Source organism: Megalobrama amblycephala, linkage group LG22 (assembly GCF_018812025.1).
Source record: "Megalobrama amblycephala isolate DHTTF-2021 linkage group LG22, ASM1881202v1, whole genome shotgun sequence".
Classification (NCBI taxonomy): domain Eukaryota; kingdom Metazoa; phylum Chordata; class Actinopteri; order Cypriniformes; family Xenocyprididae; genus Megalobrama; species Megalobrama amblycephala.
In genome coordinates this window covers 24,094,788-24,117,755 of record NC_063065.1, presented here as the reverse complement: position 1 = coordinate 24,117,755, position 22,968 = coordinate 24,094,788, and the positions used below count along the sequence as shown (strand labels likewise).

At 37.4% G+C, this 22,968-nt stretch overlaps 1 protein-coding gene across 1 annotated transcript in view; it reads right to left on the bottom strand.

The window, feature by feature from the left end:
• Nucleotides 1-22,968, bottom strand: part of dpp6a (dipeptidyl-peptidase 6a) — a 380,416-nt gene that overhangs the window by 95,447 nt on the left and 262,001 nt on the right. The window contains 2 exon segments of the mRNA XM_048173881.1: nucleotides 6,911-6,985; nucleotides 10,198-10,292. Coding sequence (XP_048029838.1) covers nucleotides 6,911-6,985; nucleotides 10,198-10,292 — 170 coding nt within the window.

The window sequence follows — 22,968 nt, the reverse complement described above, 5'->3', positions numbered from 1 at the left end:
GTGTTATGTGTTTATTCTCCTGCGTTTATCATTAAAATATCCTGTGTGTGGATATCCGTTTAAGTATCATCTCTTCAGCACAGCACACACATATATATATACAGTGGGTACGGAAAGTATTCAGACCCCCTTACATTTTTCACTCTTTGTTATATTGCAGCCATTTGTTAAAATCATTTAAGTTCATTTTTTTTTTCCTCATTAATGTACACACAGCACCCCATATTGACAGAAAAACACAGAATTGTTGACATTTTTGCAGATTTATTAAAAAAGAAAAACTGAAATATGACATGGTCCTAAGTATTCAGACCCTTTGCTCAGTATTTAGTAGAAGCACCCTTTTGATCTAATACAGCCATGAGTCTTTTTGGGACAAGTTTTTCCACACCTGGATTTGGGGATCCTCTGCCATTCCTCCTTGCAGATCCTCTCCAATTCTGTCAGGTTGGATGGTAAACGTTGGTGGACAGCCATTTTTAGGTCTCTCCAGAGATGCTCAATTGGGTTTAAGTCAGGGCTCTGGCTGGGCCATTCAAGAAACAGTCACGGAGTTGTTGTGAAGCCACTCCTTCGTTATTTTAGCTGTGTGCTTAGGGTCATTGTCTTGTTGGAAGGTAAACCTTCGGCCCAGTCTGAGGTCCTCAGCACTCTGGAGAAGGTTTTCGTCCAGGATATCCCTGTACTTGGCCGCATTCATTTTTCCCTCGATTGCAACTAGTCGTCCTGTCCCTGCAGCTGAAAAACACCCCCACAGCATGATGCTGCCATGATGATGCTTCACTGTTGGGACTGTATTGGACAGGTGATGAGCAGTGCCTGGTTTTCTCCACACATACCGCTTAGAATTAAGGCCAAAAAGTTCTATCTTGGTCTCATCAGACCAGAGAATCTTATTACTCACCATCTTGGAGTCCTTCAGGTGTTTTTTAGCAAACTCCATGCGGGCTTTCATGTGTCTTGCACTGAGGAGAGGCTTCCATCGGGCCACTCTGCCATAAAGCTCTGACTGGTGGAGGGCTGCAGTGATGGGTGACTTTCTACAACTTTCTCCCATCTCCCGACTGCATCTCTGGAGCTCAGCCACAGTGATCTTTGGGTTCTTCTTTACCTCTCACACCAAGGCTCTTCTCCCCTGATAGCTCAGTTTGGCCAGACAGCCAGCTCTAGGAAGGGTTCTGGTCGTCCCAAACGTCTTCCATTTAAGGATTATGGAGGCCACTGTGCTCTTAGGAACCTTAAGTGCAGCAGAATTTTTTTTGTAACCTTGGCCAGACCTCATGATTCTCATTTGCTCTGACATGCACTGTGAGCTGTAAGGTCTTATATAGACAGGTGTGTGGCTTTCCTAATCAAGTCCAATCAGTATAATCAAACACAGCTGGACTCAAATGAAGGTGTAGAACCATCTCAAGGATGATCAGAAGAAATGGACAGCACCTGAGTTAAATATATGAGTGTCACAGCAAAGGGTCTGAATACTTAGGACCATGTGATATTTCAGTTCATTAGATATTTCAGTCAACAATTCTGTGTTTTTCTGTCAATATGGGGTGCTGTGTGTACATTAATGAGGAAAAAAATGAACTTAAATGATTTTAGCAAATGGCTGCAATATAACAAAGAGTGAAAAATTTAAGGGGGTCTGAATACTTTCCGTACCCACTGTGTATATATATAAATATGATATGTATAAAAACAATAATATTGTATAATATTTAGACAATACTACTATATTTTATTTTATATATATATATATATATATATATATATATATATATATATATATATATATATATATATATATATATATGTTATATTCATAATTTATAATATCAGTTTATAAACATTTTTACTGAAAGTATAATTATGACCTTTTACATTATATTATAACAAAAATAAATACATTAAGCACACTTTAAATTAAATGCTTGTTGGAAATCATATATATATTTTTCCAACCAACAAATGCAAAGGTTAGATGTTTAAATTATTTTTTAAGCTTTAAACCAAACCAAAACCAACCAACCAACCATAATATATATATATATAATATATATATATAAAATAAATAAATATAATTAGTAAACAACTCTTCCACAAAATGTAGAAGATGCTTCCTGAACTTAAGTGTGCAACAAGGAATCATCTCTGTTTGGAGCAGGGTTATGGAGAAATAGTTCATTTGACATTCTTTGACATTTTTGACCACTAAATACCTAAATCACTCTTCCACAAAACAATACATTATCCTCTCTGTAGGCTGCATCTTGGTACATTAATATAGAATTCAACTGATGTGTGATCACAGGTTCTTCAAATGTGGCTCATCCAATCAGATTTCAGAGGCAGAACTATCTAATTTAATAAAATGGTAATCCATCGTTGTTAAAGAAGGCAGGAGCGCTGTTGTTTCACTCTGAGGACAGTGTCGACAGCTGTCCGTGAGCCAGAGGGCTGACCGCAGCATATGCTCACACCTGACATGAGCTTGACACGTGTGCTGTAGCAGAGCTGTTAATACTGTCAAAGATTAACATTCAACACCTGTACTCACCACCACCCTCTGTCTTACAGATGCAGAGAGATGGAGAGCTGCTTTGTGAAGGGCAAGCAGCACCATGACAGAGTTTGAGAATGAGGGGCGTTATGAATGTGTATGTGTGTGTGTGTGTGTGTGTGTGTGTATGTGTGTGTATGTGTGCGTATGTGTGCGTAGGCAATGACAGCTGGGGGACGAGGTTGTCATCCATCAAGGTGATGTTGAGACAGGAACTGAATAACAAACTAGAGGCAGCGCTCACACTCTTTCCTTTAGCTCACTCTTCTTGTCGTGTGTGTGAAGTGCTCTAGTGTCACTGTCCCAGCGATGATAACACCTTCTTCTCCGTCTCTTCAGCTATGTATGATAGCTGCCCTGATCAAACTAACTCATCACTTGCTGCTCAGACCTTCAGTGTTTGTGCTTTCAACATTTGTTTTCACACTTAAGCTCTAGGTGCAGAACCAAGTCTGCATAAAAGCAGTCTGGTTTGTTGTGGAAGATGTTTCCTGAATTTAGGTGTGCGGCAAGGAATCTTAAGACGCAGATATACTTCAAGAACAAACTGTGGGATGCCATTTAGAACAAAATCAGGCCAAAACAAAGTTTGCTCTGGCTGAAAAAAACACCTTCGAACTACCATTGGTCCTTGGTGATGATGTTATAGGTAGGTGTGGCTCTTGAGACTTCGCCTTCTTTGAGGTGGAAATCTTCTCTGGTTCATTTCTTCTGTTCAGTCTGTCAAGGTCAGACGTCCACCAGTAAAAACATGAACACACTGGAGAGCCATATTATAGTAGAAACTGAAGTTGTAATTCTAATTGAAAGAGACACTAGCAGGGTTTCTGTTACAGATTTGCTCAAAACATTTGTGATATTTTCTAAATGTCGATAAAAAACTATTGCGAAATGACAGTATTTCCATTAACCAATGTTATGCTACTAAAACCTTTTTTCCCTCTTGCGATAAGTCATTCCAAAAATCAGGGCAATGGATGTTAGTAGGTTTAAGTATATTGTAGCAACTGCATTAGCCATTATTTTTAATCGAAAAAGATGTATGTGTGTTATCCATGCATTAATGGAAAAGAAAGCCCCTTATACCCCGGCTACATCTGAGGTGTTTCTGGGTGTTTCTCCCTTCTATCTGCTTTGAGGTCTTGATAAATTGTGGCATTTCTTTGTTGTTAAGAATCCAGTATTCCTGTAATTCTTTTGTCTTTTATGAGTTTAATAAAGAACTCTATCTTGTCTTCTGTCCAAACATACCACCACAGACAGAAACGGAATGTGGCCCAGATCTGGCCCACATCTGGTACATGTGGGTTACATGCGGACCAGATGTGGGCCAGATCTGGGCCGACACTATGTTGCTGTCAGGGACGCCATCTTTGAAGAATGATCGACTTTTATGTACGTCAGGTGATCTGTAAATGCGAAAAAACTGTTTCCATTGCAGTTTTGCAAAATAATGTAGTGCACTCATAATATGAGTTGCCTGAAAAACCATCTCGTATATAGGAGTTTTTGCGAAATTGACGTGTTTCCATTGGGCATATTTTCAATTCGCAATTTCAGTTTGAAGGGTAATGGAAACACAGCAACTGTAACACAGTTTTTTCCCCATGTTTAATACTGTAAAGCTGCTTGCTTTTAAATAATCTATTGTATAATGTGCTATATAAATAAACATGACATGACTTTGAAACATGGCCTGTGAAGATATATCCACATCTTTATGATCAGATGCTTTCTTAACTGCTGTTTTCTCACTGCTGTCTTTTATGTTGCGTGTTAATTTTGTTATTAAAAGGAAAGCACGCAGCACATATTTACATATTCATCTAAATGGGTATATCGTAAACATATATTGCTAGTCACGTTACGTATTTTGAACTTTACCCCTAAGGGGAGAACGATAGAGAACCTTGTCGTGAGTATATCAGGGCCTTTAGCTTGAATATTGTGGTTTGGAGAAGGGTTACTGTCAAACAAACTAAAACAAACTATTAATTTAAAATATTTTATATAATTAATTATAAAAAAGGGTTACACAAAATAAATGGCAGGAATGATCCAAAATGAAAAGACATTCAGTAACATCTTTGACCTGGATAATGTACAGTATGTGTGTGGAAAATGAATGTGGTGAGACTCCAGAAAATTCCAGACAGGCAAACACAAAAATAAAACAATATCATCAAAGTCTATGGAAGCACACAGCAGAACACAATTTTAAAGGAAAGTGTAAATTCAGTTAAAGTGCACATGGTTACTATGAAAACTACAATAATGATAACTGAAACTAAAATATTTATATATTATATAATATATATATATATATATATACACACACACACACACACACACACACATATAGAGTGGGTACAGAAAGTATTCAGACCCCCTTAAATTTTTCACTCTTTGTTATATTGCAGTCATTTGCTAAAATTATTTAAGTTCATTTTTTTTCCTCATTAATGTACACACAGCACCCCATATTGACAGAAAAACACAGAATTGTTGACATTTTTGCAGATTTATTAAAAAAGAAAAACTGAAATATCACATGGTCCTAAGTATTCAGACCCTTTGCTGTGACACTCATATATTTAACCCAGGTGCTGTCCATTTCTTCTGATCATCCTTGAGATGGTTCTACACCTTCATTTGAGTCCAGCTGTGTTTGATTATACTGATTGGACTTGATTAGGAAAGCCACACACCTGTCTATATAAGACCTTACAGCTCACAGTGCATGTCAGAGCAAATGAGAATCATGAGGTCAAAGGAACTGCCTGAAGAGCTCAGAGACAGAATTGTGGCAAGGCACAGATCTGGCCAAGGTTACAAAAAAATTTCTGCTCCATACAGTGGCCTCCATAATCCTTAAATGGAAGACGTTTGGGACGACCAGAACCCTTCCTAGAGCTGGCCGTCCGGCCAAACTGAGCTATCGGGAGAGAAGAGCCTTGATGAGAGAGGTAAAGAAGAACCCAAAGATCACTGTGGCTGAGCTCCAGAGATGCAGTCGGGAGATGGGAGAAAGTTGTAGAAAGTCAAACATCACTGCAGCCCTCCACCAGTCGGGGCTTTATGGCAGAGTGGCCCATGTCAAAATGTCAACAATTCTGTGTTTTTCTGTCAATATGGGGTGTTGTGTGTACATTAATGAGGAAAAAAAAAAACTTAAATGATTTTAGCAAATGGCTGCAATATAACAAAGAGTGAAAAATTTAAGGGGGGTCTTATTACATTGTAACAATTAAAAAATGAATAAAAAGGTGCCGATATATTAAAGCCGCTAATTGTCTTCAGATTTACACTGTCCGCCATTATGGTTTTGAATTGCTTGAAATATGATTGAAATCACTTCAAAAAGGAAAATACAGTTAAGAACAGTGCAAGTCTGTCATTTAATGAGAAGAACATTATAATTGTGTGCTTGGGACATGGCTTTTAATGGTGAAACTTTTGTTTTTATAATCAGGCTCTCAAAAATTATATAAAAATGTTAATATTAGTATTATAATTTAATATAATTAAATATAACTTATTTTATTTTAAAATATTAAAATTAGATGTACAGTTTTAAAGATGCAAAACTATAAAATAAAATTTGAACAAATTTATGAAAGTAAACTGCTATGAAAAGTAATAATAATAATAAAAAAGTTTTTTTAGAAAATACAAATAAAATGTACAGTTAGTTTTAAAGATGAAAAACTATAAACACTATAAAGGACAATTTGACCAAATTTATGAAAGTGAAATGACTGATAACACATCATCTGTGTATAATAGTATAATGCATTCCTGAAAACAAAATTTCCTTTCATCTATGACTTTTCCATCTAATTGGTTAAAGATCATTTATGCTTAATAAAAGAGTAATTGTAAAATGATGAAATCCTTTGGAACTGAATATAACTAAAATTTCCTTTATGAATTTCTGGAAATGACACATTCTATTACTTTGGGAACTCAGATTTTTGGTGCGTCTCCTTTCAAATTTTTGGTGCGTCTCCTTTTGAATTGTTACCTAGCTGTAACAATTCAAAAGGAGTGGCTAACCTGTGGCTAATTCCCACAATCATGCAAACACCCCTGTTGTTCAGAGCCACACTGTATAATATAATGTGAAAAGAGAGGGGAATGAGAGTGGAATAGAAGTTCAGTTCGGACCAACAAATCAAACCAAGTGTGAAAACAGACTCTGTCCTTCTCTCTCTGGAATTAGGTGTGTGTGTTGTTCGGTTTCTATCGCTCCAGCAGGGTGTATTTGGTTCTGGTGAGGCGGTGGAGTGTGGCGGCCCTTTCACATGGTGACATGATTACATACAACATCCAAATAAACACAGGCCTCACCGGCTGCACGTTGTATGCCAGCAGAACGAGTTTCATATCTGGGGACACCTCATATTTGCTGGCTTTGTACATTTCCTGGAAAGAGAACAGAGAAAAGGTACATGAGACTTTTAGCAAGCACAGTTTCATTTCCATATTCCTTAAATGACTGTGATAGATCGCATCGCGCAGACATAGGGAGAGCGTGGCATTAATCAGAGCTGCCACTCTTTGATTCTGAACAAACATCATGTTCTTTGTCCTTGCCTCCACTGTTTTGCTTCCTGCCAGCCCCACTTTAACGATCTGAGGCTGTTAATGAGCTACACAGAACATTGGTCTAATGATGGACGCTTTCAGCTCTATTAAAAACAACAGAAGTGTCAGCACAATGATCTGTTATATGACACGGTGGAGTAATTTATACTGCGGAGCATGTAGCGAGCTGATGCATGACTCTGCATGCGTTTGCTGAAGACACAATGAGGCATTCACAATGCATTTATCTTTCATAATGAGACATATTCATGAGGAAATAATATAGGTGGGAGTTGATTGTATCTGTAGTATTTGATTGGAATATATTTGTGTTTGTTTTTTTGATGCACTTTCAGATCCCTATGAAAAAGGAAAAATTTCAGTTACTGGAACCATTGTAATCCTGCTATTCACAGTCAGTCAAGGTTACAGAAATGTACTGGACGAGCAAATGTGTTCCATAATAGGGGCGACCAACTTAACATGAAATAAAACCCTTTGTGGAAAAGACGTAGGCCTGCACTTCAGCTTACTTTTGAAAAGAGTATGTATTACAGTAATAATATATTGTAAAAGAATATACTTAGGTGTGAACTGAATGTAATATTTTTGAAACTGTTAATTGTATGATTAAAAGAAAATGTGTGATAGTTTAAATTTATATTAAATGCAATTAGCTGAACTTTAGAGTGTTTTTTGACCCACTTAAGTAGGACTTAAAGGGATAGTTCACCCAAAAATGAAAATTCTGTCAGAATTTTTTCATCCTTAAGTATGTTCCAAACCTGTATAAATTTCTTTGTTCTGCTGAACACAAAGGAAGATACTTGGAAGAATGTTTGTAAATAAGCAGATCTCGACTACCATTGAGGAATAGCCATAGTAACCATAGTAGGAAAAAAAAAATCTTCCTTTGTCTTCCTATTGTCTTTGAAATATGGTTAAAGGTGGTTAAAGGGGTCATCATGACATGAGAAATCAAATTTGATCATATAAGAGGTCTGTACCATTAAAACACGTTTCATAGCTTAAAACGTCCTCATTCTAAACTAATTTATTTAAGGACTACAACAAATGGCTGACTACAACGAACTTCTTCCTGGGTTGGTGACATCACAAACCCCAAAATTTACATAAACCCGGCCCCGAGAACACGCAAAAAAGGGGGTGAGGCTGCTTTAGAGAAGAGGAAGAGTTGTTGTAGTAGAGTGTTGTTGCCATGCCGTCATTTTACGCCGGACTGCTTCATAAACGAGGGTCAATTCATTGCTGGATTTGCACAATAGATTAAAATGACGGCACATGCTAGTCGATGAGTTGAATAAACTCCACAGCAACTATATAAATGTTATCCACTAACCATTCATAAATGTCCAGATGCATTCTAAAAGTTATAACTTCTTCCTGAGTCTCTCCATCAGTGTCGACTCCAGTCTTGAACAATGTAAGGCTGAACACTGTTACTGACAATCCTCATTTTGGCTGCGTAAGATTCTCCAGCTTTTGTTGTTGTTGAGCAACCAATGTGTGAGCTGTTAAAGCTCCGCCCTCTTTTGGAAAGGGGGCTGGGAGAAGCAACTCATTTGAATTTAAAGGGACACACAAAAATGGCGTGTTTTTGCTCACACCCAAATAGGGGCAAATTTGACAAGCTATAATAAATGATCTGTGGGGTATTTTGAGCTGAAACTTCACAGACACATTCTGGGGACACCAGAGACTTGAGACCAGAGATCTTGTGAAAAGGGGTACAATAGGTCCCCTTTAAGTGCAATGTAAGTGAATTTAAAAGTTATTCAAAGCAACTGGAAAAGAAAAGAGATATTTGGAGAGGTGAATCTGTTACATCAGAGGAAACAGCCTACGGAAAGCTACGAAGTGCATCGGAAACAGCCGAAGAAGAGAAAAAAACAAAAAAAATGCATCTTAAGGAACATATTAAAATATTGAAGAAATTCCATATCATGACCCCTGTGCAATGTAGTGCACTCATGAATGTACTGAAAATTTAATTTATTTTTAATTTTAATTTATGGTATCTAGATTCTAGTATATAATATAATGATACTATAATATATATATACAATACTATAATATAATATACAAATATACAATACATATATGGTAAACTAATATATAAGTAATTACACATTTGTTTTTGATGTTTTTTTTAATGTAATGCAATAACATTCTGACATTTTTAAGTGTGACTTTTTGGAGTCACCTTAAGTGGTAAATCATGAACAATAAGAGCAGTAACATTTATTAAGCAGTTAAACACAGCGTCTGAGGATTTTTGGGCCCTGAAGAAGTTTTGACATGCCCTGACTTTTGTGCTTTTTTCAGTTGTTCATAAACATATTAATGACAAAAGTGTCATTTCACTGTATTCAGCACAAACTAGGCTACAATAATATGTGAGGAACATGTATGTACATGTTTGTGTTTTTGAAGGAATAATATTTATTCGTGGTTACTGAAAAAAACAAAAAACTTAAGTCAGTGAAATAAGGCCAAAAAAAGTATATTAAATCTGTGTTCACAAGGTCACTTCTGGGTATTGGAGGTTGTAGACTAGAGTTTTTGCTTCAATATTATGTAAAAAATAGCCTGCCTACTCGTTCATATAAAACAATATATTGATTTAGTTTTTGTAAGACACTTTTTATCAAGAAACACAGTATGCGTGGAGGTGTGAATCATCATGAATAATGGGTGATTTACACCTGAGAAGACAAAAGAATCGCATAAAAGACATGAATATAATGACCTGCATAATAATGAGGCCTTTCAGTCAGGTAGGCTATGAAAAAACCCTCTGTGATCATGTCTCAAGCTCATCATGGTGTATATCAAACATACAGAAAAAACAGCAATACTGTGAAATATTATTACAATTTAAAATAATGGTATTCTATTATATACTTTAAAATAAAATGTATTTCTGTGATGCAAAGTGTCTGAACAATTATGTTACAATTATGTCTTTAAAGGATTTTACAATTTTAGTTTGAAGAAAGAGGTGGAGTACAAGGTGGATAGACACTTACAAACTTCCTGTTTGTCACCAGGATTGTGCTTTCGTTGGTCTCCATGTTAAAGCGGACCACATCACCTTCACGGGTACGATACAGAAGCTCATTGCCTAAAGGGAGAGGATAAGAGGATGAGAGTTAGTGGGATAGAAAGTCAAGGAGAAATTAGTTAGTCGTGAGCCCTGACAGCTCTAATCAAGTTGCTTTAGACTGTCTCTCACTTGCGCTCTGTCAATAATCTAGTCATGAATGTGCCCCTCAACGCTCTCTGGCTGTACCAGGGGGGCTGATAGTTGAAAAGGAATGATAAAACTTTTCATTTTTGGTTTTCCACATGTGACGATGACTTTGGCAAGGACATCAGCCAAAAGCTCTTTGAGAGGTCTGGAATGTAGCACACAGCCCTCAGTGAGAAGAACGCAAAGTGAGCAAACAGCCCCATAGCCGGTTTTAATTGCGGATTAGGGGAATGGTACGCAAAGGCTTTTTTTTATCTTGCTTGCATAACTAATCGGTGATAAGAGGTGACACAATTACCATCACAATCACATTATAGTTAAAGTGAAGGCATTAGTTCTAATGGGTCAGATTGCTGCGGTCACATGGAATGCAATTAATACTTTTCTTTTTTTATGCTGTGGATGCGTTCAAAATGGAGTAAATAATCTGGGATGGACATAAAACATGAGTTGTTTAATGCACTGCATGATGAATAATAATGGCGTAAAGAGTGTTTTTTCCCTTTAATAGATGTTATAATCCTCTGAATGTTAAATTTGCTCATTTTATGGTGATTGTTGGGAAAAAGGTGCCCTTCGCTCTGGTATTTCCATGCCTGAAATTGACTGGCGAGCTGATAAGATGCCAGAACAATCATTTGTCTGCTTGACAAATTCCATCCTTTCTCACTTTTCCTCTGACCTAATGTCGGGACGTGCTTTTCAGATCAGAACCTCATCAAGCGTCCTCTTCCCCTCTGCTCTCATTCATCTCTCACACTCTATCCATCACACATTCAGACAGGTGCGCTCTAAACACACTTCTCCACACATCACTCATTCTCTGGAACTCCTCTGAGCTCATCCCAGACTTTTAACTCTCAGTCCCTGCTGCTAACTCACAGGTCATCCCTGTTATAAAAATGATTCTTATGTACTTTATTTCTAAAATGTTTACAGGGCAGGGGTTGTAATAAAACCATAACAGATTTTCTTATTTTAAAATAGACAATTTTTTTTATTAATTTCACAATTATTGTTACTCAAGTTGAGTAAGGGTGAGGTCTAAAGTGATTTTGACACATACTTCATCTCACGTTTGCCACTTTTATATCAAAGTCCCTTTAAGACAAGTCATTTCACTCTGCCGACCATCTTTGAAATGCCTCTCTTTGAATGGGGAAACATCAAATTCTTCAAAGCTGTTTGCCAAGCTTTCGATTAAATTTCATATTTGAAATCACCAATGAAATCTGACAACAAATGTCTCATAAATTTTGTTTCTAAATGCTCGAATCATTACAAAAAACGTCTCGTGTCTCATTTCGGAGGTGCGCATCTGACTGTTTCTATAGGAACCGGAGCTTCTAACGACTGCTGCAGTGACGCAGTAACACGATGACTTTACCAGTCGGTGATTGGTTCTTATTCAGAAGGCGGGACTTATTCTGCCATATTGTGCATTGCACTTTTTCCCATTCAAAACAATACTAGTGATTATCTTGATTATTCTTGTGTTATTCTATAGTCTTTGTTTTATATAACATTGCATTTTTAACAAGAAACATTGGTAGAATTTTCACAATCCAAAATCTAATGACTGGAATACACTACACAACTTTTAAAATGTAAACAGACCATTAAAAGCTAGGCATATATGCTTGCTGACTTTGTAAATGGTTACAGAGAAAAACTGGCCAGCATACACTAAACGACTGAAGAGCACACACAGATATTCAAGTAATTCCAAACACAACAGACTCATACAGAAGCATGCATGTCACTGCTAGGAGATGCATAACAGATAAAATCAAACATGTATGTACAAGAGCTGACTGCAGCAGATGTTGTCAAAAGAGCCAAGCTCGAGCTCATCGCATTTAAGTGCAATTTTTACCTAGGAAACTCGTATTTACAATAATTCCGAGAGCGTGTGAAGGCAGCATTAGACACTGTCTTGGGTGGGTAGACTCTTTCAGTATGCCTTGTACACATTACAATGCTATATGTGTTCTAAAATTGGCTCATAAATAGCCCTATTTCCTCAGTTTATGGTTCAGTGTTGTTTACATTTAGGTTGACGTGGTTTATCCATTTCTTCTGCGTTCCTGTGTCTGTATCTCTAGCGATCTACAGACTTCCTTGAGTATTTTCCAGGTCTTGCAAATTGTTTACCACACCAGCCGTAACAATCAATACTCTGAAAACTATCCAAAATCTGCAGACTGCCTTTGACTTTTGACAACTAACATCAACTCTTCCAAACTCCAAATCGGGGCAAAAATCATATGCGACCTGTGCTGGCAAAATGAGTCGCAATGAGCACATTTTCAAAAATATTTATTGTTATTCTCACATTCTCTTTTAAAAACTTCAAAATGATGTATGATTTGTTGGAATCCGACATAACATGACTGAGCTACACCTGCTTGAAGTCGCTAGAGTCAGCAAAGTCAATTTTGAGAAAAATCGAATTAAAGTTGTTCTGAGGGTTCCAAAACAAAATCACATAGAAACCAAACCTTAAAATCCCTGGCAATACCACCATATATATATTCAAGAGAGGGATCAAGGATCAATTCAAAAAACATTTCCCCACATTTAATGCCCCCCATTCCCCCTCACTTCTCAAACCAAAGTTACAACATTGAACATATGTGATGTGATCTGCGAAAACCCATCACATGGTGAAATTTTACCTATCACATATGAAAGCTGAGCCCTTTCCAAATCTGTTTTTATTTCTTTCATAGCGTGTCTGTAACAAATGTTATGGTTATCTGATTTTCTCTGATTTTCAGGAATGGAATTTTGAGAAAAGAAAAACAGGTTTAATTAATTGTCACCCCCTTTTTCGCACAGACATGAAAATGCACTATCCAAAAATAAATGGTTGTAATTCAAGACTGCTTTGGAATATAGACCTAAGGTTGGTCTTGTATTAAAGGCGGCACTGGTCAGATTATTATAGAAGTGACATAAATTAGGAAAGTGAAATAAAAAAGTAATAGAAGTTTAAGTTTATGAAAATGTAAAAATATAATTGTTTACATTTTATAATAATATATTACAAAACATGTTTTATTCTTAAACTGCAAGAAAATCAAAGCCAAAAATGTCAACATTCCAAATTTTAGGTTGATATGTTTCAAAAATGAGCTTTCAGTAAGATTTTGTTTGGGCACAGTACCAAACTTTATCACTAGATAACATCCAAGCTCCATTACTGACCATTTAAGGGCACCTGCATTTATTTGCATGATCTGAAGCATATATTTCAATATTTTCATACATTTTATGAAGTAGACACCCTATTCAGAAGTAGTGTGGACAGTTTGGCAGTATTTGATTTGAATTCAACCTCTAATAAACACATAATTAGAACATGTATTTTTCTCCAAAACACGTTGGCCACAATTATTGGCTCCCTTTTATTCAATAGTTTTTGCAACCTCCTTTTGCAAAGACAACAGCTCTGAGTCTTCACCTTCAACGCCTGATGAGTTTTGAGAACATCTGACAAGAGATCAGAGACCATTCCTTCATGCAGAATCTCTCCAGATCCATCAGATTCCCAGCTCCAGGTTGATGCTTCTTCTCTTCAGTTCACTCCACTCATTTTCTTTAGGTTTCAGGTCAGGGAACTGGCCATGGCAGAAGCTTCATTTTGTGCTCAGTGACACATTTTTGTGTTGGTTTTGATGTTTGTTTTGGATCATTGTCCCGATGGAAGATCCAACCACGGCCCATTATTGGATTTTCTATCAGAAGCGGTCAGGTTTTGATTTTTTTCATCTGTTGGTATTTGATAGAATCCATGATACCATGTAATCTGAACAAGATGTCCAGGACCTCCAGCAGAAAAATAGGCCCACAACATTAAAGATCCAGCAGTATAACATATATAACCATGGTCATGGGGTACTTTTTATCCACGTGTGCACCAAACCCATCTGGTGGGTTTGCTGCCAAAAAGCTCTTTTTTTAGTTTCATCTGACCATAGAAGCCGGTCCCGTTTGAAGTTCCAGTCGTGTCTGACAACTGAATATGCCTGAGATTGTTTCTGGATGAGAGCAGAGGATTTTTCTTGAAACCCTTGTGGTGATGTAGGTGCTGTTTGATCATTTTTAGGCTTTCTGAGACTCAAGACTCAATTAATCTCTGCAATTCTCCAGCTGTGATCCTTGGAGAGTCTTTGGACACTCAAAGTCTTTCCTCCTCACTGCACATTAGGACGATATAGACACACGTCCTCTTCCAGGCAGATCTGTAACCTCTTTAGTTAAATGGAACTTCTTAATTATTGCCCTGATAGTGGAAATGGGATTTTCAATGCTTTAGCTATTTTCTTACAGTCACTTTCTATCTTTTGGTGCACATCAGAACTATATTATTTGGTTTTACTCATTGTGATGAATGATTATGGGAATTTGGCTGCTGTATTTGTGTAAGGTGTGATGTTACTTCTGATAAAGCGGTGTTAAATATAGGTGAATAAATAAAATGCTTTCTTAAAAAGGCAAAAGAACGCATGCACGTTTTCTTAATACGATAATTAAAAACCAACAGACTGATGAAAGTACGGGACATTTTCTCAATATGCGGCGTGTGGGACAAACGGTGAAAATCCTGTGCGGTACAATGCAAAGTGGGATGGGTGGTCACCCTGTAATTTCTTGCTTGCAACTATATCGCTGCAACAGCTGACTTCTTTACATAGAGCAAAGACTAAAGCCTAAACTCACCTAAACCTTTAACAATATTATTTTGCTACCTTGCATACACTTGTATTTCCTTTGGGGAATGCAAATCTATTTCAAATTCATATTTCCCTTGACTCCGTCTGTCATCTTAGATGAAACTTTTCATGGATCTTTTTTTGATTTTGCCTTATATATAAAAAGATACAAGCAACGCTGCCCTAATTTTTGGGGAACAATAAGGAAACTAATAAGGCTGCATTATTTTGGTGCCTGCGGTTTGGAACAGCCATCACATAAACTTGTTGCCTAGGTAGGTGTTTTAGTATTTCATATGTCATTTCATATGCTCTTTATTTCCTCAGGTCTGTTTTTGCTATGAGGAACTTTCTCTTCACCACTTTCCTGTCAGTAAAAATCGTGATCTCAGAATCTCCTGGCCTCTGCAAACTCAGCTTCTCTCCCGTGCTCTCTGTTTTTGATGGAGGCGAGCAGTACGAACTGGCACACAGCACTTTCTGCAGTGGAGCCCTGGGTCACTCACTCAAACATAGCACTCACCTTCACTCTGCTACTTTGTTCTTCAGGGCATACCTCACTAACTCACTCACCTTGACTTTCTTTTTTGTTTTGTTGCCCCTCTTGTCCTCTCTTACACACCCCTAAGCATGATTCCTTTCATTCCGCTTTACTCTGCTCTTTCTTTATCCGTCCTTTCTGTCTCAATTTGTTCCAAGACAAGGTTCTGTCTCTGATCTGACTCTTCCCATATATCTACATTTGGCAGCAGGGCTTTCTTTCTTTCTGTCTTGCCTGAAACATGTTAGCTGTGTACACGCTATAAAGTTTTAGGAGTGACAACCGCATTTATTTGTGGACGTGAATCCGCTAAGTTATCATTCTGTGAGTACAAAATGAAGAAGTCAGTCCTATGGCTTCAAACTAGTGATGGTTGAGATAATGATATCGGGTGCTTTGGCATCTCACAGCTGTAAACAAGAAACATGGATGCCAACTTCTGTAAGTCCACATAAATTTTCATTAATTACTCACCCTCATGTCATTCCACACCCGTAAGACCTTCATTTATCTTCGAAACACAAATTGAGATATTTTTGATGAAATCTGATGGCTCAGTGAAGCCTGCATTGAGAGCGAGTTAATTTAGACTTTCTAATGTCCAGAAAGGTACTAAAGATATATTTAAAACAGTTCATGTGACTACAGTGGTTCAACCTTAATGTTATGAAGTGACAAGAATACTTTTTGTGTGCCAAAAAAAATAAAAATAAATAATGACTTTATTCCACAATATCTAGTGATGGGCGATTTCAAAACACTGCTTCATGAAGCTTCGAAGCTTTACGAATCTTTTGTTTCGAATCAGTGGTTCGGAGCGTGTATCAAGCGATCTCAAACTGCCAAAGTCACGTGATTTCAGTAAACGAGGCTTCGTTACATCATAAATGTTTTGAAATTTAAATGGTTCACGTGACTTTGGCAGTTTGATATGCGATTCGAACCACTGATTCGAAACAAAAGATTAGAAAAGCTTTGAAGCTTCATGAAGCAGTGTTTTGAAATAGATATTGTTGAATAAAGTCGTTATTTTGTTTTTTTTGAGTTCATTAAGTTCTCTTTCAAGGCTAGAACGGACAGAAACACACAAAATTATGTTATAATAATGTTATAACACCGTTATTGGTGAGTATCCCCGTAAACATAGTCTTAAATGACCGTAAAGAGTTGAGAACATTGGATTCGTGTCATATCCACGTCATGTGCATTAGGTCTTAAAGTGACAGCAGCCTAATATATTGGCATCTGTCACTGTGTTTACAAAACTCAGAAGAGATTTAGCTGCAATGAAGAAGGTCTTTCAGCATCTTTGCTCTGAGACGTCACTGCACTGTTGATTTTCTCCTCTGCCTCATACATGCTCATCACAACACACAAACTGCTCTGAATCACAGTAACATTATTTTCTTTTCCTCGCTCAGCTGAGTATGTTTCATTCTCAGAGAGCAGGAGAACAGCAGTGCTATTGAAGTCTGCTGATTCTACAGTGCTCAGCGTAAATGAGTACACCCCCTTTGAAAAGTAACATTTTAAATAATATCTCAATGAACACAAAAACACTTTCCAAAATGTTGACAAGACTAAGTTTAATATAACATCGGTTTAACTATAACATAAAAGTAAGATTAATAATATAACTTAGATTGCACATTTTTCAGTTTTACTCAAATTGGGGTGATGCAAAAATGAATACACCCCACAACAAAAACTACTACATCTAGTACTGTGTATGGCCTCCATGATTTTTAATGACAGCACCAAGTCTTCTAGGCATGGAATGAACAAGTTGGCGACATTTTGCAACATCTATCTTTTTCCATTTTTCAAGAATGAGCTCTTTTAGAGACTGGATGCTGGATGGAGAGTGATGCTCAACTTGTCTCTTCAGAATTCCCCACAGGTGTTCGATTGGGTTCAGATCAGGAGCCACTGAATCATTTTCACCCTGTTCTTCTTCAGAAATCCAACAGTGGCCTTGTTTAGTTGTTTAGGATCATTGTCATGTTTGAAAAGTGCACGACGACCAAGGGCACGGTGTGATGGTAGCATCTTCTCTTTCAGTATAAAGCACCTCTGTGAATTCATGATGCCATCAATGAAATGCAGCTCCCAACACCAGCAGCACTCATGCAGCCCCACATAAGTGCCACTGCCACCACCATGTTTCACTGTACGCACCATGTATTTTTTCTTTGTATTCCTCACCTTTGCAACATACAGTTTTGAAGCCATCAGTTTCAAAAACATTTATCTTGGTCTCATCACTCCAGAGTATAGAGTCCAGTAGTCTTCATCTTTGTCAGCATGGGCCCTGGCAAACTCTAAGCTGGCTTTTTTTGTGCCTGGTCTTTAGCAGAGGCTTCTTTCGTGGACGACACCCATGCATGCCATTCCTCTACAGTGTACGCCGTATTGTGTTATGGGAAATAGTCAAATAGTTGGCTTTCTACTTCTTTAGATAACTGCAGTGAACTTGCATGGCGATTTTCTTCAACGCTTCTCATCAGAAGATGCTCCTGTCGAGGTGTTAACTTCCGTGGATGACCTGAACGTCTCTGTGAGATGGTTGCAGTTCCATTCTTTTTTAAATTTTTGTACCACTTTTGCTACAGTATTCTGAAGTAAAGCTTTGCTGATCTTCTTGTAGCCTTCACCTTTCTGGTGTAAACAAAGTATTTTCTTTCTCAGGTCTTGTGACATTTCTCTTCCATGTGGTGCCATTGCTGACAGCATGAAATGGGAAGGGGTTTTCAACACCCTTTTATAGTCAACTGTCTGCTGGATACTCGTGTAATGAATAATTAGTTCTCACCTGTGGTTGAATTCTTGTTAAATTAGACATTTGTAGTCCAAAATTTAGCTTTGTTCCAGAGACACTTCAGTTTCAGTGTACTCATTTTTGCATCACCTTAATTTCATCACCTGAAAATGTTGTTCTCTAAGTTATATTATTAACCTTACTTTCATGTTATAAGTTAAAAAGATGTTATATCAAACTAAGTCAACATTTTGGAAATTGTTTTTGTGTTCATTGAGATATTGTTTAAAATGTTTACTTTTCAAAGGGGGTGTACTCATTTACGCTGAGCACTGTATAAATAATGGAGGTATATGAATGATTATAACCTCTAAGGATAAAAAATAACTGAACACATCTCACACATTTTTTATCTATTTACTTCTTTATTGGGGAAACCAGATCACTAGAATATGATGTTAATTATACTATTAATTAGACTCTGGCTTGTAACCTGAAGTTTGCTGGTTCGAGTCACAGTACTTGCAGGAAATGTAGGTGGAGAGAGTGAATGAACAGCACTCTCATTACCAACAACTAAGGTGCCCTTGAGTAAGGCAACTAACCCCCAACCGCTCCCCGGGTGCCACAGCAAAAATGGCTGCCAGCTGTTCTGGGTGTGTGTGTGTGTGTTTGTGTTCAATACTGACTGTTGTGTGTGTACTTAGATGGGTGAAATGCAGAGCACAAATTCAGAGCATGGGACACCACACATGGCCACACTTCACTTCACTTTTGCAGTTTGGTTTATTGGTTTAGCAGTGTACTTTGGACCATTCACATGAGTAATACACCAAAATATCTGCAAACCATTCTCAGACCCCTGAAATGAATCAAGCTGGAACCATGTTCAACATTCTACTGACAGCGCTTCTGTAGAAAAATGACTGTTTCCCGAAGGTTGTGCTGACTTTGCATACCCCAGCATTTTTCCTAAGCAAATACTGAAAACATCACAGTAGGATGTTTTCTAGCACAAATAAAGGCTGGCATATATAATGCATCTGAGCTCTTACAGACTGCGCTGCGCTAAAAGACGCTTCACGCTGAGCAGGGAATGAAAATCTAGTGATTATGTAACATGTGCAACTTTTTCTTTCATCTACAGCTCCTGCTTAATCGCTCCTGATTAAATTGATTTCTTCTTCTTGTACAGGTAATTTGCTGCAAGCAGGGGCAGAGGTATTTGCTATGGCTGGACAAACAGAGTGAAAAAAAAATTAAAAGGAAAAAAAGAAAAATTTTATTTGAAAGTGGACTAATCCTTTAAGAGGCCTTTGCACACTGAGTCCGAAATTCACATCTGAAATGTTCGCACATTACAAATTAAATAGGACCTCATGTTGTGTCAATCACGTTTACACACTGCCTCCGAAAAAAAAAAAAAGAAAAAAAAAAATTCGGATCAGGTATTTTGCATCAGTGGCACACATTTTGAGAGACGTTTTGACAATTCAGAGCCACTGTATGCGAACGCCAAAATCCCGAATGCCATCTGACAGATGATCCACATCGTCTACAGCACAAAGCAGCAGCACTGTATGACAAACAAAGTGCGGAAAGAGACAGAATATAAAGACAGATTGTGCCAGTATCGCTAAAAAAGGGATAATCATGCAGCTCCTTGATGAGGTGGAACTCTTTTTCTCTTTTTAAGAAGAGAGGACAACTAAATCATGCTCACTGCTTGAAGACTCCATTTTGTATTATTTTGCAATTTTTTTCGCAATTAAATTAACGTTAACACAAATATTTATTTATATTTATATTAACATTAACAATATAAAAGATGCATCACCTACAAAAGTACTGTTTAAACGAAGGACTAAAATATTATTAAAGGTCCTGTTCTTCGTGATCCCATGTTTCAAACTTTAGTTAGTGTGTAATGTTGTTGTTAGAGTATAAATAAAATCTGTAAAATTTTAAAGCTCAAAGTTCAATGCCAAGCGAGATATTTTATTTAACAGAAGTCGCCTACATCGAACGGCCAGTTTGGACCACATCCCTCTACTTCCTTCTTTAATGACGTCACTAAAACAGTTTTTTGACTAACCTCCGCCCACAGGAATACACAAGAGTTGCGTTTGTAGAGTGTGTTTGTCGCCATGTCGTCGAAACGCTGTTATTTTCATCCCGCAGTCCAATCACCGGGTCTGATTCCGGCTCAGATTGATAGGGTAAAATTAAAGACATGTTTACAATAACACTGAGCGCGTGCATCTCCACGTTATGGTAAGAGGCGTGACCTTTCCGGGCAAGATGCGCTAAACTGCTGTCGAATCACAACACAATCAGAACTCGTTACGTATTTCTGAAGGAGGGACTTCATAGAACAAGGAAGTCATCAGCCCGTTTTTATGACAGTGGAAACAGCGGTATACAGATAAGTAAATTATGTGAAAAATACTGTTTTTTTTACACGCAAAACATGAACACATGTTATATTGCACACTATAAACAATCAAAGCTTCAAAAAACCACGAAAAACGGGACCTTTAATAATATGTCTTGATTCAAATTTAGTATTAGTATATAGAAATATAACAGAAATATAGCAGAAAAATAGATTTCTCCAAAAGTTTCCTCAAAAATCCAACAACAATATGTGCATGAACAAATATTAGGTAACACTTTATTATACAGTGTCCTTGTTACATGTTACATGTAGTATTGTAATAACTATATATTATGCATAACTACATGCAACTAACCCTAAACAAAACCCTAATCCTACCCTAACCCTGATTTATAGATACCTGTTCCACTGATTTTTAATGGAGTTCAAAGTCTAATCCTCTCTGGAAAACAAGCTTTAAACACATAATTTTGGGTCTGGTCCGGACACAGTGCTTCACCAGTCTGGTACATCATTACAAGAGCATCATGAGCACTATTTGCATAGGGAAAGTAATGGACAGCTGGCTTTCAGTTACTGCAGTTGGATGCAGAGAGATGAAGCCTGTTGTAACACTTAATTTAGATTTAGTGAATCTTGTTATTGCCTACTGAAATTTCTTCAATTTAAAAATAAAAAAGGAAAAAATGATTTCCTTATTTTTTATTGGTGTCTGAGGTTTAAATACAAACTGACTACAACATCTGACCTCACTAAGGCATTACAACACGCATAACTGAATCAGTGTAAATCACATCTTCAGCCTCTTAAATTGCACCAATGTCACTTCACATATCCTGATCTGAGTCGCTTATCCTTAGGGAAGGCTGCCACGTTACCCTCCATTCTCCAAAGCAGACAGGCTGTAATATAACAGAACCACCAATGCCTCCTGCCTGCCTTGAATGGCTGTTTTCTCTGTGATTTATAGTTATCAGCAATGCTGATCAAGGTCGACCGTGCGGCTCATTTTTCACCACCTGCTGTCGGAACCCAGAGAGCAAGCCGGCTAGTCAGAGGAAAGCGTGCCCCGAGCAGCCACATTAAAGGACATAATGCTTTATTATACAGCCATGGCTGTCCATCATAAAGCTGAAAACACATACTGTACACACACTGGTCAGATATACAAGATCATCCAGATAGACACTCGAAAAGCCTACAGGAAGGCCAGTGTTTGAGTAAATGGGACCCGTGAGGAGATCATGTCAAACTAGAAAGGTTTGTTTAAAAAATAATTATTAGCAGTATATCAGGGCTCCAGACTAACATTTGAGAACAATAACACCGGTGCCAATAAGTTCTTCAGATGGTGGCACCAGCACCTGATCTGGTAGCTCTGGGAGATTTTTTAACATAAAGTTACTTTAATCATAAAATTACTATTGTTTTGCATTAATAAGTGCAGTAACTAATAATATTTTTAATAAATATATTTGTAGAAGGAAAATTTAATTTCTTTATTTTTTTTATTTTTGGTCAATACATTAAAAATAACATTTAAATTAGATAATATTTAGAGCTTTGAAGTGCTGGAAAAAGTGTGAAGCACTTGAAACTCAAAAAAGTGCTTGAATTTCACTCTCAAAAGGTCGTGCGAACCCTGAAATGAATAACGTAAAAACACGATTACAGTTAGCATTAACATTAAATCCATGGTAAATGTTGGTGATTTGTGGACTGAAAAGCCTTCTATAACTTGTTCATACATGGTACAATGTTTCTCCTGGTTTCCACATCAGCGCTGTTTGATCTGATATCTATGGTTTATAACAGAGAATTCCGTACCGAAGTTGAATGCTTCTCACTAGATCTCGCAATGATGTTACTGTATTACTACTGTGGCGAATTCAAACACTTTGGCACTGGGTCTCCCAGTGCTGTGAAGTAACGGTGTCAAGTGATTGAGATCATCCCGTGAGTAAACCCGTTCTGAGCATGCGTTGTGCTGTCTAATATTGGTCTGAGCTTATTTTGCTCAAACATGATTGCACCAACTCTGCTCTAACTGTAGCCAACAAGAATATGTAGATCGTCTGATTAGCTGTGGCAGTAATCAGATTGCCCCCTCTAGTGGATGACTAAAGATTTGC